This window comes from Octopus bimaculoides, chromosome 7 (assembly GCF_046866305.1).
Source record: "Octopus bimaculoides isolate indiv1 chromosome 7, ASM4686630v1, whole genome shotgun sequence".
Taxonomy (NCBI): Eukaryota; Metazoa; Mollusca; class Cephalopoda; order Octopoda; family Octopodidae; genus Octopus; species Octopus bimaculoides.
The window spans coordinates 6,561,901-6,576,883 of record NC_142934.1 but is presented as its reverse complement, the minus strand read 5'-3'; the positions used below and the strand labels follow the sequence as shown (position 1 = coordinate 6,576,883).

The 14,983-nt window shown below is 36.0% G+C and overlaps 1 protein-coding gene across 5 annotated transcripts in view; it reads right to left on the bottom strand.

Moving 5' to 3' along the window:
- Positions 1-14,983, bottom strand: part of LOC106870669 (sodium-dependent proline transporter) — a 133,164-nt gene that overhangs the window by 36,258 nt on the left and 81,923 nt on the right. The window contains exon 1 of one of the 5 annotated variants that reach the window (XM_052969188.2): positions 2,410-3,207. The exons of the other annotated variants lie outside the window; for them this stretch is intronic. Within the exon in view, the coding sequence (XP_052825148.1) occupies positions 2,410-2,412 (3 nt within the window). The 5' untranslated portion in view covers positions 2,413-3,207. Of the gene's footprint in view, positions 1-2,409; positions 3,208-14,983 lie in introns of those variants that run through there. 5 annotated transcript variants of the gene reach the window in all.

The following is a 14,983-nucleotide window of genomic DNA, read 5'->3' as shown; positions in this document are numbered from 1 at the left end:
GGAAAAAGAAGGCTTTCCTATCCGTGTAGGAGACGAACCCACATCCCTTTGTTAACATTACCAAATGTGTTACCTTTACACCAGTGAATCAGCCTCCCTCTTTCTGTCAAATTTAAGAACTATAATCATTTGTGTTTGTTTTTATGTAAACAAACTTTCTAAATGCTTTTGGTGTGAATGTTTTTTTTTATTACGGCGCCGTTTTTACAGTCCTGTAACTAATAATAATAATGGTATTTTTATGTAAGCCTAAAACTTATGGCGATCACCGTGCAATGACTAAGGAAAATAGCCTCGTAAAGGGGCATATAGGCCCTCGATAGAAAAAAGGCCTTTCTATCAGCATATATATATATATATATATATATATATATATATATATATATATATATATATATATATATTGTTGCTATTATGTTAAACTATGGTATGTCCAAATTTTGGTCAAATTATCGTATTTCCTGCTGCTTCAGATGCCAAGATATCAAAAATTGTCAAAGTGTAGTTCAAAGGTTTTTGCTACGGAATGGTAAAACTATTTTTTTTGTTTTCTGAAAAAGCAATGTTTTGGACTTATGACACTTTTGCATAATACCAACATATATATATATATATATATATATATATATATATATATATATATATATATATACATATATATATATATGTATATACATATACATATACATACATACATATAGCGCTTTTACATGCTTTAGTCAATGGGCTGTAGCCATGCTGGGGCAACCCCTGGAAGAATGTTTAGTCAAATGAATCCACACCAGTACTTATTTCTTTTTAAAGCCTGGTCCTTATTCTATTGGCTGCTTTTGCCAAACTGCTAAGTTACTGGGATGTAAACACACCAACACCGGTTATCAAGCAATGGCCAGGGGATAAATACTGGCACAAACACATAGGTATACATACAGACATAAACAGACAGGCAGACACACATACAAATATATGTGTGTGTATGCATATATATATATATATAGATATATATACACACACACATATATATACAACAGACTTCTTTCGGTTTCTGTCAACCAGATCCACTCAAAAGGTTTGGTCAGTCCGAGGTTATAGAAGTAGACAATTGCCCAAGATGCCACTCAGTAGGACTGAACCAAGAAACATGTGACTGGGAAGCAAATTTCTTACCACACAGCCACAACTGAGCATGTACAAGAACATCAGTGGTGGTGGCAGCGGTGGTAGTGGGGGGGGGTACTTCATATTTGTCTATATTCATAGATCCATGCTCCCTAAGATGTGTTCACCCGTGTACGTAAATAAACAGTGTATACATGTAACTGAGCTTCTGAATATATACATTTGTTTAGATACAATATATGTTGTGATGTGTGTGTGTGTTTGTGTAAGAGTGCATGTGTGTCTGTGCCTGTGCAAGAATGCATGTGTGTGTTTGTATATGCAAGACTGCATATGTGTGTGATGTTTCTGTTGTTGACAAGTATGTGATAGAAACCAAATTGCATTCTGATTCTTTTGTGTGTTTCTAGAGGAATGTGTAAATGAATGGCAGCATTTAGTTCAAAACTTTATGTTCTAAGTTCTAATCCTGCTGTGGTCAAGCTTTTCCATTTTGAGTCAATAAAGTACCAGTCATGCATTGGGGTCGATTGTAGGAATTAACCAAAACTGATGGCTTCAGTGCATAAATTACAAACAAACATATATATGTGTGTGTGTGTGTGTGTGTGTGTGTGTGTGTGTGTGTGTTTGTATGTATGTATATATGTATAATATATATATATATATATATATATATATATATATTATACACACACACATACATATACATATAGATGTATAGATATACGTATATATTTAAACATACAGAAATATATGCAAATATATATGTATAGACATACATACATACAGGAATATATATATATATATATATATATATATATATATATATATATATATATGCATATATATATATATGTATACACGTGTATGTATGTATATATATATATATATATATATATATATATATATGTATATACATACATACATACATACATACATATATATATATATATATATATATATATATATATATATATATATATATATATTCACACACATAAATGTATGTATATAAATATACATACACCTATATACATATACATGTCTATGCATATACGCATGTATGTTTTTGTACGGGTATGTTTAGGTGTGTATGTGTGTACGCGTGTGTGTACATCTGCGTGCATATGCGTAAAACCTGAACAGCAAAACATAATGCATCCATGTTTATATAAACATGACTGTTTTAATGAAAACAAAAAAAAAAATCTGTGCATTTATGTATACATGTTTATACATATGTATGTAGATATGAAAGGAAGGAAAAAAAACCAATAGAATATTTACCATTTGATCATTAATCCTGTCCGATGCTATCTTTTGAAACAGTCTAAAATGCTACAGAAGTTCTCAATGAACCACTATATAAATTTATCCCCACAACGCTCCTCACATGGAACAAGCTTCTGTCCACCCTCTCTACCTCTCGCTCTCCCTCTCTCTTGCTCTCTCTCTCTCTCTGTCATCTCACACTCTCCCTCGCTCTTTTTTTCTTTCTCTAGTCACATCAGCCTCCTTGTTGCTCCTACCCCCTTTCGCACTCCATTCTCTACAGCTCTCCATCTCCCTCCTCTCCTTTTCTATTCAACTTTTTTCACTTCACTCCATTTCTCTTCCTTCGTCTACTTCACTTTCATGTGGGTGGGTGGCTTTTTTTATTTTTTATTATCTGTATACATGTACTTGTGTTTGCATAATTCACCATATACACATACGTACATACATTCATATGTATACATCCACACACGTACGTACACACATACATATATATACACAGACACATGGTGACATACACACAGGCATAAACATCTGGCTGTTTTGTTAACAAATTCAGTTTACATCCACGTGGTATTCAGATTTCATTTCCAATGTGCCGCACATGGGCAATAAACAGCTTCTCCTATAACATTCGCTTGACCGATGCCTTGTTTATTGAAGCTGGTAGACAGAAACAGTGCGGGAACCCTAATTTCTTTATGCTATTTTTACAACACTCTATTAATCTGACGGTGCTTATGTTGTGTCTCTTTGCCGTATGCATTCTAGTGGTTTGACAAATAGAGATCGATGAAACAAAACTGCAATAAGCCTGCCCCCCACCCCCAACCACCTCCAGTTTGATGGAATTCGGTAAACCCTTGAAGAATTACTGCAACCTATTCACTGGAGCCAGCAGAAGAATGTGTGGGTGTTTGTGTATGAATAAGTTTATATTAATACTAATGCATATGTGTGTTTGTGTGTTTGTGTGTGTGTGTGTGTGTGTGTGTGTGTGAATCAATATCGGTATATATGTATATAAGTCTATACCTTTCCACACACACACACACAGAATGCTAGAGTACCATCTGGATAATATTCATTAGTAAACATAGAAAAAAATCAATTCACAGCTAGTATACATACATACAGCATACATACATATACATGCGTATATGTATGCATGTGTGTGTATATATATGTATATATATATGTATACATATATATACATATATATACATATACATACATATATATATATATATATATATATATATATATATATATATATATATATATATATATATATATATGTATGTATATGTATATATATGTATATATATGTATATCTATATGTATATATATGTATATATATATATATGTATATATATGTATATATATATATATATATATATATATATATATATATATATACATATATATATATATATAATACACACAGGTACACACACATATATATATACACAGAGAGAGAGAGAGAGAGAGAGAGAGAGAGATGCACGTGTGTGTATCTGATTTTATGTCTAAAGTGAATAGGGATTACATTAGACATATATCATAATTAACTCAATTGTAACACAAGGTTATATTCAGCACTACATATATATATATATACATATATAACACACACATATATATACATATATAAATATATACATATATATATATATATATATATATATATATATATATATATATACAAACATATACATACATACATACATACATACATATATATATATATATATATATATATATATACATACACACACATATATATGCAGACACACACACATATCTTCTATCTTTCACTTGTTTCAGTCATTGGACTGCGGCCATGCTGAAACAATGCTTTAAAGAATTTTTAGTTAAATGAATTAACTCCAGTATTTTCTTCTTTTTTAGCATAGTGCTTCCTCTATTAGTCTGTTTTGCCGAATTGCTAAGTTACAGGGACATAAACGCACCAACACCGGTCGTCAAGTGGTGGTGAGGGAAAAACACAGACACACACATATACGTATGTTACCATTTACCAACTCCACTCACAATGCTATTGACCCAATGCTACAATAAAAGAAACTTCCCAATGGTGTTAAGCAGAGGGACTGAACCCAGAACCATGTGGTTGGGAAGCAAACTTCTTACCACACAGCCACACCTGTGTGTGTGTATACACATACATATATACATACATGCATATGTATGCATACATACATTACATACACACATACATATATACATATGAACATAGATATGTGTGTATATATATATATATATGAACATAGATGTGTGTGTATATATATATATATATATGAACATAGATGTATGTATATATTATATATACACACACTTATGGTTTTTCATTTGATTTCTCCCTCTCGTCCAGAAATAATACGGATAGCTTTCAATATCTCTCATCCTATCAACATCTTTTTCTATGTTCCTGCCAATTAACTTCTGTCTTTATGCAACTCTGTTAATCTAGTTTAACCATAGTTTTACATATGTATATATATATATATATATATATATATATATATATATATATATATATATATATATTGTTTTTACTCTTATGCCAATTGTAATTGATAAACCTAACGTCTGAAAGTATTGCATCGAGAGAGACGAAGAAAGCTTTAAAAACTGCAATTAACATAAGGTAGATAACTCTCTCCTAATTACTAACTAATCTTACCGTAGTTATTCCCTCTTCATTGTTTACTACAACAGTATTATTAAAAGTTATTTTGCCCTAAAAGAAAATAGTTTTAAAAATTTATTCAGGCAAACGTGTTACATGTCCATTAATAAACTGGGATTTCTTCAGTTTCGCTCACAGATTTAAAAAAAAAAAACAAACATGATTTTTGGCGTTTTTAACCGACCAATAAGCATAAATTGAAATTCGTTTTCAATCCAATATCATAAACTATTAGGATTGTAAGATAACCAAGAAATTCTTTAACGAAAGTTGATTAACTCCAAATCAGCCCTAATTGAGAAGACCTATGATAAAAGGGGTTCTAGCTGTAACCAGAAGCATTTTTAACTATCGATGAATTAAGTATCTATAGTTAATGTAAAGATAGTTAATCTGGGACACACTATATCTATGGTTATAATATCTAATGTGAACACTTTTCTTTTTTAAGGAAATTTAGCTTCTATTATCAAAAAGATGTAGAAAGGCAACCTCTAGAGATATGCCAATGAGGAGTTAATAAAACACTATGATTTAAAACACTTCCATGGTCTGCAAATATTGGTTATTTCATCCTTTCATTTTTCTTTACAACTAGGTCGTCGTCGTTTTAACGTCCACATTTCCATGCTTGCATGGGTCAAATGAAATTCGTTGAGGCAGATTTTATACAGCAGGATGCATATCATGTTGCCAACCCTTATTTGTTTCCAAGCACGGTAATTTTTTATCCTTTCTCAGGCATGTTTTACATGGAAGACTGGGTGCGAATGACACTGTGTGTATGATGGCCCCACACGTTTAAAACTATCACATGATATCGAGAAAAAGGGTACACAACAACAATAAGATTCTCTAAGTTTCCATTTACCAAATACACTCACAAGGTTTTGGTCAACCTTAGGCTACAATGGTAGATATTCGTCCAAGGTGCCACACAGAGGGACTGAACCCCAAACCACATGGTTGTGAAGCAAACTTCTTAGCCACTTATGGACTGTAACATTAAATGTCCAGTATGTTTCGCCATATATACAACACAACACTGGTATTATCACATGCTACAAGGTCAGGAGCTATCTCATGAAGGGGATTGACAGGGACACTGCTTGACAGGTCACCAGGAGGACCCGGGAATATACTAACAAGAGGTGAATGAGGTAATGTGCTACAATGGTGCACACCTCTACACCTGCCCTGACCTGAAACCTGGTAACCAGCTTTATGATCTGGGGCTCAAGAAAAATTGTTTTTTTTTAAATCAAATATATCAGCAACATAGGAAATTAATGATTATATTTTTTTCCCCACAGATGTTTTGATAAAACAAAGCTGAAGAAAATAAATCAATATTTGTACTTAGAAATGACCTATAAATTCAACAATATCAGATATTTTTCCAGCTTTGTTGACAGTTTGCTATAACGTCACTATTGTACCATAAAAGATCTGTAAAATGGAGAAATTAAAATAAATTCTTTTTTTAAAATAATAATGTCAAAACTTGACAGGATTTGCTCTTATAAAATGCAGAGCAAACAAAATTTTTGTCTCCAACTAAATGAATTCATAATGAAGACACAGAGTTTCTCACAATGTGAAAAGGGAAAGTTAAGTAACCTTTATATACTTCAGGCACAAAGGCCCCTGATCAGATATGAACAGCTTTCTGTGACCACTGGCAACACCATCTTCGTGGAACTACTGTTGCTACTACATTCACCCATAGCCACCACTATCACCAATAAATGGACAAAGAGAGTGCCATTGCCCAAATGGCACTCAGCATGGCGGGATCTACATAAACTTACATTTCTTTGAGCCATTCATTTTTGATGATGAACCTTTTTCTATTGTAAGAAACTCTCCAGCCTGGTTATTTGTTATTTTACTTCTATTTTACAATGATTCAAAACAATGACAGTGCTCTTCTTAAATGAATCCAAGATAATTCAGAATCTTTCTAATCCACCATTGGCAAACTAGCATACCAGTAAGCCTGACCCAATCACAATAATAATCCTTTCTATTATAGGCATATGGCCTGAAATTTGGTAGGGTGAGGGCAGTTGATTAGTTCGACTCCAGTATGCAACTGGTACTTATTTTATCGACCCCCTGAAAGAATGAAAGGCAAAATTGACTTCGGTGGAATTTGAGATCAGAACATAGCGACAGGTGAAATACCGCTAAGCATTTCACCCGCCATGCTCTTAATCAGTATGATAATGGTCACCTATATTCTATAGCCAAATAAAGCCAATAAGACACATGAGAAAATAAAAAGCATATGTGTGTATGTGTGTACGTATGTGTGTGTTTATGGCTGTATATGTTTGTCTGAGAATATGAGGATACGTGAATACATATTTATGTATAGAGACTTAAAGGAAAATAAACAAACCTCAAGCTATTGCTAACACCCTGCCGTGTAAGTTTATAGTCACAGTAAAACATGTCAGAGTAATATTAATGACTTGAATGAGATCATAAATGTTTTATAAGGAGCAATCATAAAAGACGAAGATCTCACTTATGCTCCGGGTTTATGACGCAATCAAAGTCGCAAAGAGAGGGCATTTAACAAACTTGTTTCAAGTGCGTTGTAAAAGTTATATACACACATCTTAATAAATATATATAATCTTAATACATATATATATATATACATATATATATACATACATATATATATATATATATATATATATATATATATATATATATATATATATATACATGTATATACATACATACATATATATATATACATACACATATATATATAAAGATAGATATATGTATGTGTATATATATATATACATACATACATACATATATATATAGATATAGATATATATATATACACATACATACATATATATATAAAGATATATATATATATATATATATATATATATATATATATATATATATATATATATATATATATATAAAAGATAATAAGAGTGAAAAAACTACAGAAGGCTTGTGTTACATGGTTAAAGTATATATTTAAATTATGTCAGAAAAATGTTAGAAAAATGTTAGAAAAATGTTAGAAAATCTTTTTGGTATATAAACATTGTATTTTGAGAAATTTTGTAACACATATATATGAGTGTGTGTATCTATAATATAAATTGGACATGGGTGATTATTGTATTCTTTCTTGTCTTGAGGATCACAGCCAAACGGCTGAGCGAATTCGCGTGAAAAATGGCACACATGTGGAGACCGGTGCATAGATTGGAATGTGGTTTGTATTTTTTTCCTAGCCCCCATACTTACCGAGAAAATCGATTAAAACTTTTTCAAATTGAATTCCTGTTTCTAATGGAATTCCTGTTTGTGATGGTGGTAGTGGTGATGGTGATGATGATGATGATGATGATGACGATGATGATGACAATGACAACGTTGACAATGATGACAACGATGATGATGACGACGACGACAACAATGACAAGGATGATGATAATAATATAACTGTAACTCATAAATTGAAACAGCTTCGAAAATTCATAAAACCATTTTCCAATAAGTAGAGTTGTGACTGAGGAGGATGTGTGCATAGGAGAATATGTGTGTTTATTTGTTTTATGGTATATAGTGTAATATATACATTTATGTTTATAATAAATTGTCAAACCATAAAATATATATATATATATAAATTTATAAAGTCAAAATGAATACTGTTAAGTAAAAGAATAATTAAGAAGTTATATAACTTAATCTTTGGTACATAGAGGTTACTGCTCTCTCTCCCTCTCTTTCTCTCTCTCTCTCTCTCTCTCTCTCGTTCTAATATAATATATATATATATATATATATATATATATATATATATATATATATATACATATAGTTAAATAAGACTTGGGTAAAAGCCTCGTAGAGTGCTATGCAAAGCTCATCTACTGTCATTGGCTACCTGATGTCATCATACACAGGAAATGCTCATGCTACTGGATATGCATCAGGAATTACATAATATCTTTAGAGTTTATATAAATAGATAAATGATAGAAAATGGAGTGAAATGAAATTCTTTATTTAAAAATCACGTTGGCAACGATCATGCTTGAATGGTGCTTTTTACGTGCCAGCGGCACAGGAGCCAATCGGCAGCCCTGGCAATGATCATGCTTGGATGGTGCTTTTAACGTTCCACCTGCATGAGTGCCAATCAAGCAGTACTGTCATCAGCCACGTCAGCGATTTTGATTTTGATTTCATTTGCCTCAACAGGTCTTCGCAAGAAAAGTTTATTGTCCAATAAATGAGGGGTACTCATAAGTGGGCTGGTTACACCCACTGGCATAGGCCATGGGTTATGGTCTCACTTGGCTTACTGGGTCTTCTCAAGCACAGCATATCTGTAAAGGTCTCAGTCACTAGTCATTGCCTTGGGGCAAGTGAAATCAAAATCGTAATTGAACCAAATTCGATGACTGGCACCTGTGCCAGTGGAACGTTAACAGCACCGTCCTAGCGTGATCATTGCCAGAGCAGCTGTCTGGCTTCTGTGCCAGTGGCACGTAAATAGCACCATTTGAGCGTGATTGTTACCAGCGTTGCCTTACTGGCACTTGTACCGGTGGCATGTGAAGAAAACATTCGAGCGAGGTCCATTGCCAGTGCCACTGGACTGGCTCCTGTGCAGGTAGCACATAAAAAACACCCATTTTGAAGTGCCCGTTGCCAGTACCGCCTGACTGGCCCTCGTGCGGGTGGCACGTAAAAGCACCCACCTGGTCTTGGGTCCAATCTGACTAGGTGGGACCCTAAAGTGAAGATGGTCCTTTACAAACCTGATACAATGGCAAGACACCCATACCTGTATGCACGTATGTCTCAGTGTACGCATACACACACACACACACACACACACACACATGCATGTGTAGGTTCACAGTCAAACAGATGGAGTTTACTTTCAAAGAAACTGCATTAAGAAACATCTGTGTCAACAGTGTACAGCAATGCTGTTGTTAATAAACATCCATTCTGTTTACATGGTTGCTCCCCCTGCTTTGTTTTCATTTTATTTTTGTAAATGTCATTGTTGTTGTTGTTGTTGTTGTTGTTCTTGTTGTCATGGCTGTTGACAGAGCAATTGTTGCTCTTCTCAACTAATCAGCTCATTTTCACCTTCTCGTTGCAAAGTCTTTCGATCTACCTGTGAACCATTAGATAATTAACAGGAATTAATAGTCATAATAGTATTTTAAGAAGCAGGATGAAACTGAGAAAGAGAGCAGGTGAGAGCTAATTTAGACAGGTATAGTCTCAGGTAACTAATGGAGGAGCCATAAAGGTGAGTGGATAAGTTGCTCTATAGGAAAGTATGTAGGTACTTGTGGTTGTGGAGTTGTAAATTAGCCGTGATAAAACAGACCAATGACCGAAAGCCATTTCATCAAAAGACAGTACATGTGGCTGTGTGGTAAGAAGCTTGCTTCCCAACTACAAGGTTCCAGGTTCAGTCCCACTGCATGGCACCTTGGGCAAGTGTCTTCTACTATAGCCTTGGGCTAGGCTCACCAAAGCCTGGTGAGTGGATTTGGTAGACAAGAAACTAAATGAAGCCCATCATGTGTGGGGGGGGGCTTGTGCCTGTCCCTCACAACCGGTGTTGGTGTGTTTACATCCCCAATAACTTAGTGGTTCAGCAAAAGTTACCGATAGAATAAGTACCAGGCTTTAAAAAAATAAATACTGGGGTCAATTTATCATTCAACTAAAATTCTTCAGGGCAGTGCCCCAGCATGGTCACAGTCAAATAACAACTAAAACAAATAAAAAATAAATGAGAAAACATGATGTGACTTATTTCTGTTATATCTTTTAGTCATTTTATTCTTTTAGTCATTTTTAGTCCTTTTTAGTCCTCTCAGTCATTTTATTCAGTCATTTTATTCTCTTAGTCATTTCAATCTTTGGACAGAAGCTAAACTGGCAAACTGCCTCGAAAGATCTAGCAGAACAGATCAACCACATATTGTCTTTTTATTTAAACCTGACACCCATTCTATTAGTTTCTTTTGCCAAAACTGCTACTTAAACATTACATAAGCTACTTTTATAATGTTTTCTAATGTACTGCTTAGACTGCTTTAAATATTACATGCTTTAACATACTAAAATCTTCTTTTTACCTGAATATGCCCAGCTGAAATTGGGGTGTGTCAAATATACCTGTGCATCTAATACGTCCAAGCATCTACTATGCTATCAAACGCAGTATATCCTTTTGTATTTAGTTACACAGAGAGCTGTGGTTGACATGTCCTATCCTGCTTGCTGTCCAACTCCATTTTTTTTCCTTTGTCTATTACATTAATTAATAAGTGATGCATTTAACAAAGGGTTAATTTATACCTAAGTCACGAAAGACACAGATGATAGAGTACAGGGTGTTGGTAAAATAATACAAGTGAGTGTATTTGAGATTTAGTAGGCCTATGTCTCTTGCTGGATTACCAAATAGAAATAACTTCATACATCCTGGCTTCCGTGCCGGTGTCATGTAAATAGCACCATTTAAGCGTGATCGTTACCAACGTCACCTTCCTGGTACTTGTGCCAGTGGCACGTGAAAAGACATTCGAGCGAGATCATTGCCAGTGCCGCTGGACTGGCTCCTGTGCAGGTGGCATGTAAAATACACCATTTTGAGCATGGCTGTTGCCAGTATCGCCTGACTGGCCTTCGTGCCGGTGGCACGTAAAAGCACCCACTACACTCTCGGAGTGGTTGGCGTTAGGAAGGGCATCCAGCTGTAGAAACTCTGCCAAATCAGATTGGAGCCTGGTGTAGCCATCTGGTTTCACCAGTCCTCAGTCAAATTGTCCATCCCATGCTAGCATGGAAAGCGGACGTTAAACGATGTTGATCTTTGTTTACTGAGATAACACCATGTCACTACTTGTTGTCGCTTAGGTCAGCATCAATTATTTGAATAGACACACGGTAAAAGATGTTCCAGCTCTGGGAACAACATGGTCCAGTACAATGTAATTCTTCTATAGTAAGATGATGGTGTGTGACATGGGAGAGATTTGGCTGTGATTTCTAGCAGATCAAGCACCCAGAGAAAGATATTCTCTCATTGGCTTCAGTCACGACTTGATATTTTGAAGATTAAAGTATCAGGGAGGTTGTGTGGGGAAAACATTCACTTCAAAACCACAAGGTTCCCGGTTTGGTCCCAGCACGCGGCCCCTTGGGCAGGATTCTTCTAGTAGACTTCCGATTGACTGATGCTTTGTGTGTGAAATTTCGTAAACAAAAATGACATAGCAAGTATGGGTGTCTGGTTACTACAGGGTTTCCGGGTTCAACTACAGGGGTTCTGGGTTCAATCCCACTGCACAGCACCTTGTGCAAGTGTCTTCTACCATAGTACAAGGCTGACTAACATCCTGTGATTGAATTTGATAGAAGGAAACTGTGTCGAAGCCTGTTGTGCATATACATACATGTGTGTGTGCATGCATGCATGTGTGTGTTTGTCACACCTTCCCCCACCACTAAACAACCAGTGTTGGTGTGTTTACATCCCCAAAACTTAGCAGTTCACAAAAGAGACTGATAGAATAAGTAACGAATTTAACAAAAAAAATCACAAGTATTGGGGTCAAGTCATTCGACTGAAGTCCTTCAGAGTTATGCTCCAGCATGGCCGTTGTCCAATGACTAAAAGAAGCAGAAAGTAAAAGATAATGAATCTCTTCTTACATGTATGCGTGCGTGTATGTGTGTGTGCATGTGTGTGTATGTGTGTGCTTATGCATGAGCATATACACGTATCTTTGTGTGTGTGCGTGTACTTATGCGTGAGCACACACACATGTATCTTTGTGTGTATGCGTGTTAATGCATGAGCATATACGCATGTATGTTTATGTGCATGCATGTGTGCATGTGTGTGTATGCATGTGTGCGTGTGTGTGCTTACATCTGCACACGTGTGGAATGTGTACTTGTGAATGAAAATCTATGTTAATGTGCAAGCGCATGATTTTGTGCGTATTCATGAGCATGAGCGTGTGTATGTGTGTGTGTGTATACATATGTGACTGCATGAGTATGTGTGTGTGCATGTACATTTGAGAAGGAGGGAAAGTGAGAGAGAGAGTAAGACAGACAGAGAGAGAGAGAGAGAAACAGAGAGAAAGGCCTGCTTTCAACAGAAACGATATACATGCACGTCCGTTGGATACACAATTGATGCTGCAGAAAAACAACGGACATGTTGTGCAATGCAGAATTACGACAGCTGGAAAAGACCCCCTTGTCATGAAAAACGGGGCTGCAGACATCCACAGAACACTGCAGATAATTGCAGACGGGTGCTTGCTACATACAGTATAGTGTTATACTAACATTACATTAGCAGTGCCAATGTAAACAGACGTAGTATTGGCTGGGGTGGGGGTAGAGATAGGTCATAGAGGTGATACTAATAACGATTATGGTGGCGGTGGTGGTGGTGGTGGTGGTGGTGGGTAACAGTAAATGTATGTATTGATGAGGGTGGTTGTGACAGACGTAGTATTTGGTAGCGGTGATGATGATGATGATGATGATGATGGTAACAGTAAACATGATGGTGGCGTTAGTTTTGGTAAAAAAAAAAAAAATCATGGTTACCGCGACATTCGTGGAAATAGCGAGCTGATAGGTGAAGCTTGGGATTGCTGCGGTCGTGTCGGTGTCGGTAGTGGTGGTGGCGGCGGCGGTGGTGGTGGTGGTGGTGGTATTGGTGGTGGTGGTGGTGGTGGTGATGATGATGATGATGGTGGTGGGAATGATGATGGTGGTATAGGTGGTGATGATGATGATGATGATGATGGTGGTGGTGGTGGTGGTGGTGATGATGATGATGGTAGTAGTAATGGTGGTGGTGTCAGTGGTGGTGTTGGTGGTAGTAGTGATGATGGCGATGGTGGTGATGGAGATGGCATTGGTGCTGGTGTCGGTGGTGATGGTGACTGCTTTAGCAATAATGGCAGAGTTCTTAGTCCAGAATGCTGACAAATTCAGACATTGTCTCATGTTGCCATTACTTGTTTTTTACTTTTACTTGTTTGAGTCATCAGAAAGTGGCCATGCTGGGGCACTGCCTTGAAGAATGTTTTAGTCAAACGAATCAACCCTTTTCTTTATTTTTTTTTTTCTAAGCCTGGTGCTTATTCCATTGCTCTCTTTTCCTGAACTGCTAAGTTACTGGGACATAAACACACTAACATCAGTTGGCATGAAGTGGCAAGGGACAAACACAGACACACACACAAAAACACATGTATAACAGGCTTCTTTCAGTTTCCATCTACCAAATCAACTCACAAGGCTTTGATTGACCCAGGTTATACTAGAAGCTACCTCCCAATGGTTCCACACAGTGGGACTGAACCTTGAATCATGTGATTGGGAGATAAACTTCTTACCACACAGCCACATCTGTAATAATGGACTGTTATGGTTTCCACTTGTAAGCATACTTGTCTCCAGATGCACGTTTGCATAGATTTTAGCTCAAGCTTGTGTCTAACTTAATATATAAATATGCAAAAGGTGGTGAGCTGGCAGAGACGTTAGCAGACGGTGCGAAATGCTTAGCGATATTTCATCTGTCTTTATGTCCTGAGTTCAAATTCCGCCGAGGTCGACTTTGCCTTTCGTCCTTTCAGGGTCGATAAATTAAGCACCAGTTGCATACTAGGGTTGATCTAATCAACTGGTCCCACCTCCCTAAAAATTTCAGGCCTGTGCCTACAGTAGGAAAGATATTTAAGGCGGCGAGCTGGCAGAGTGGTTAGCACGCCAGGTGAAATGCTTAGCGGTATTTTGTCTGTGTTTACG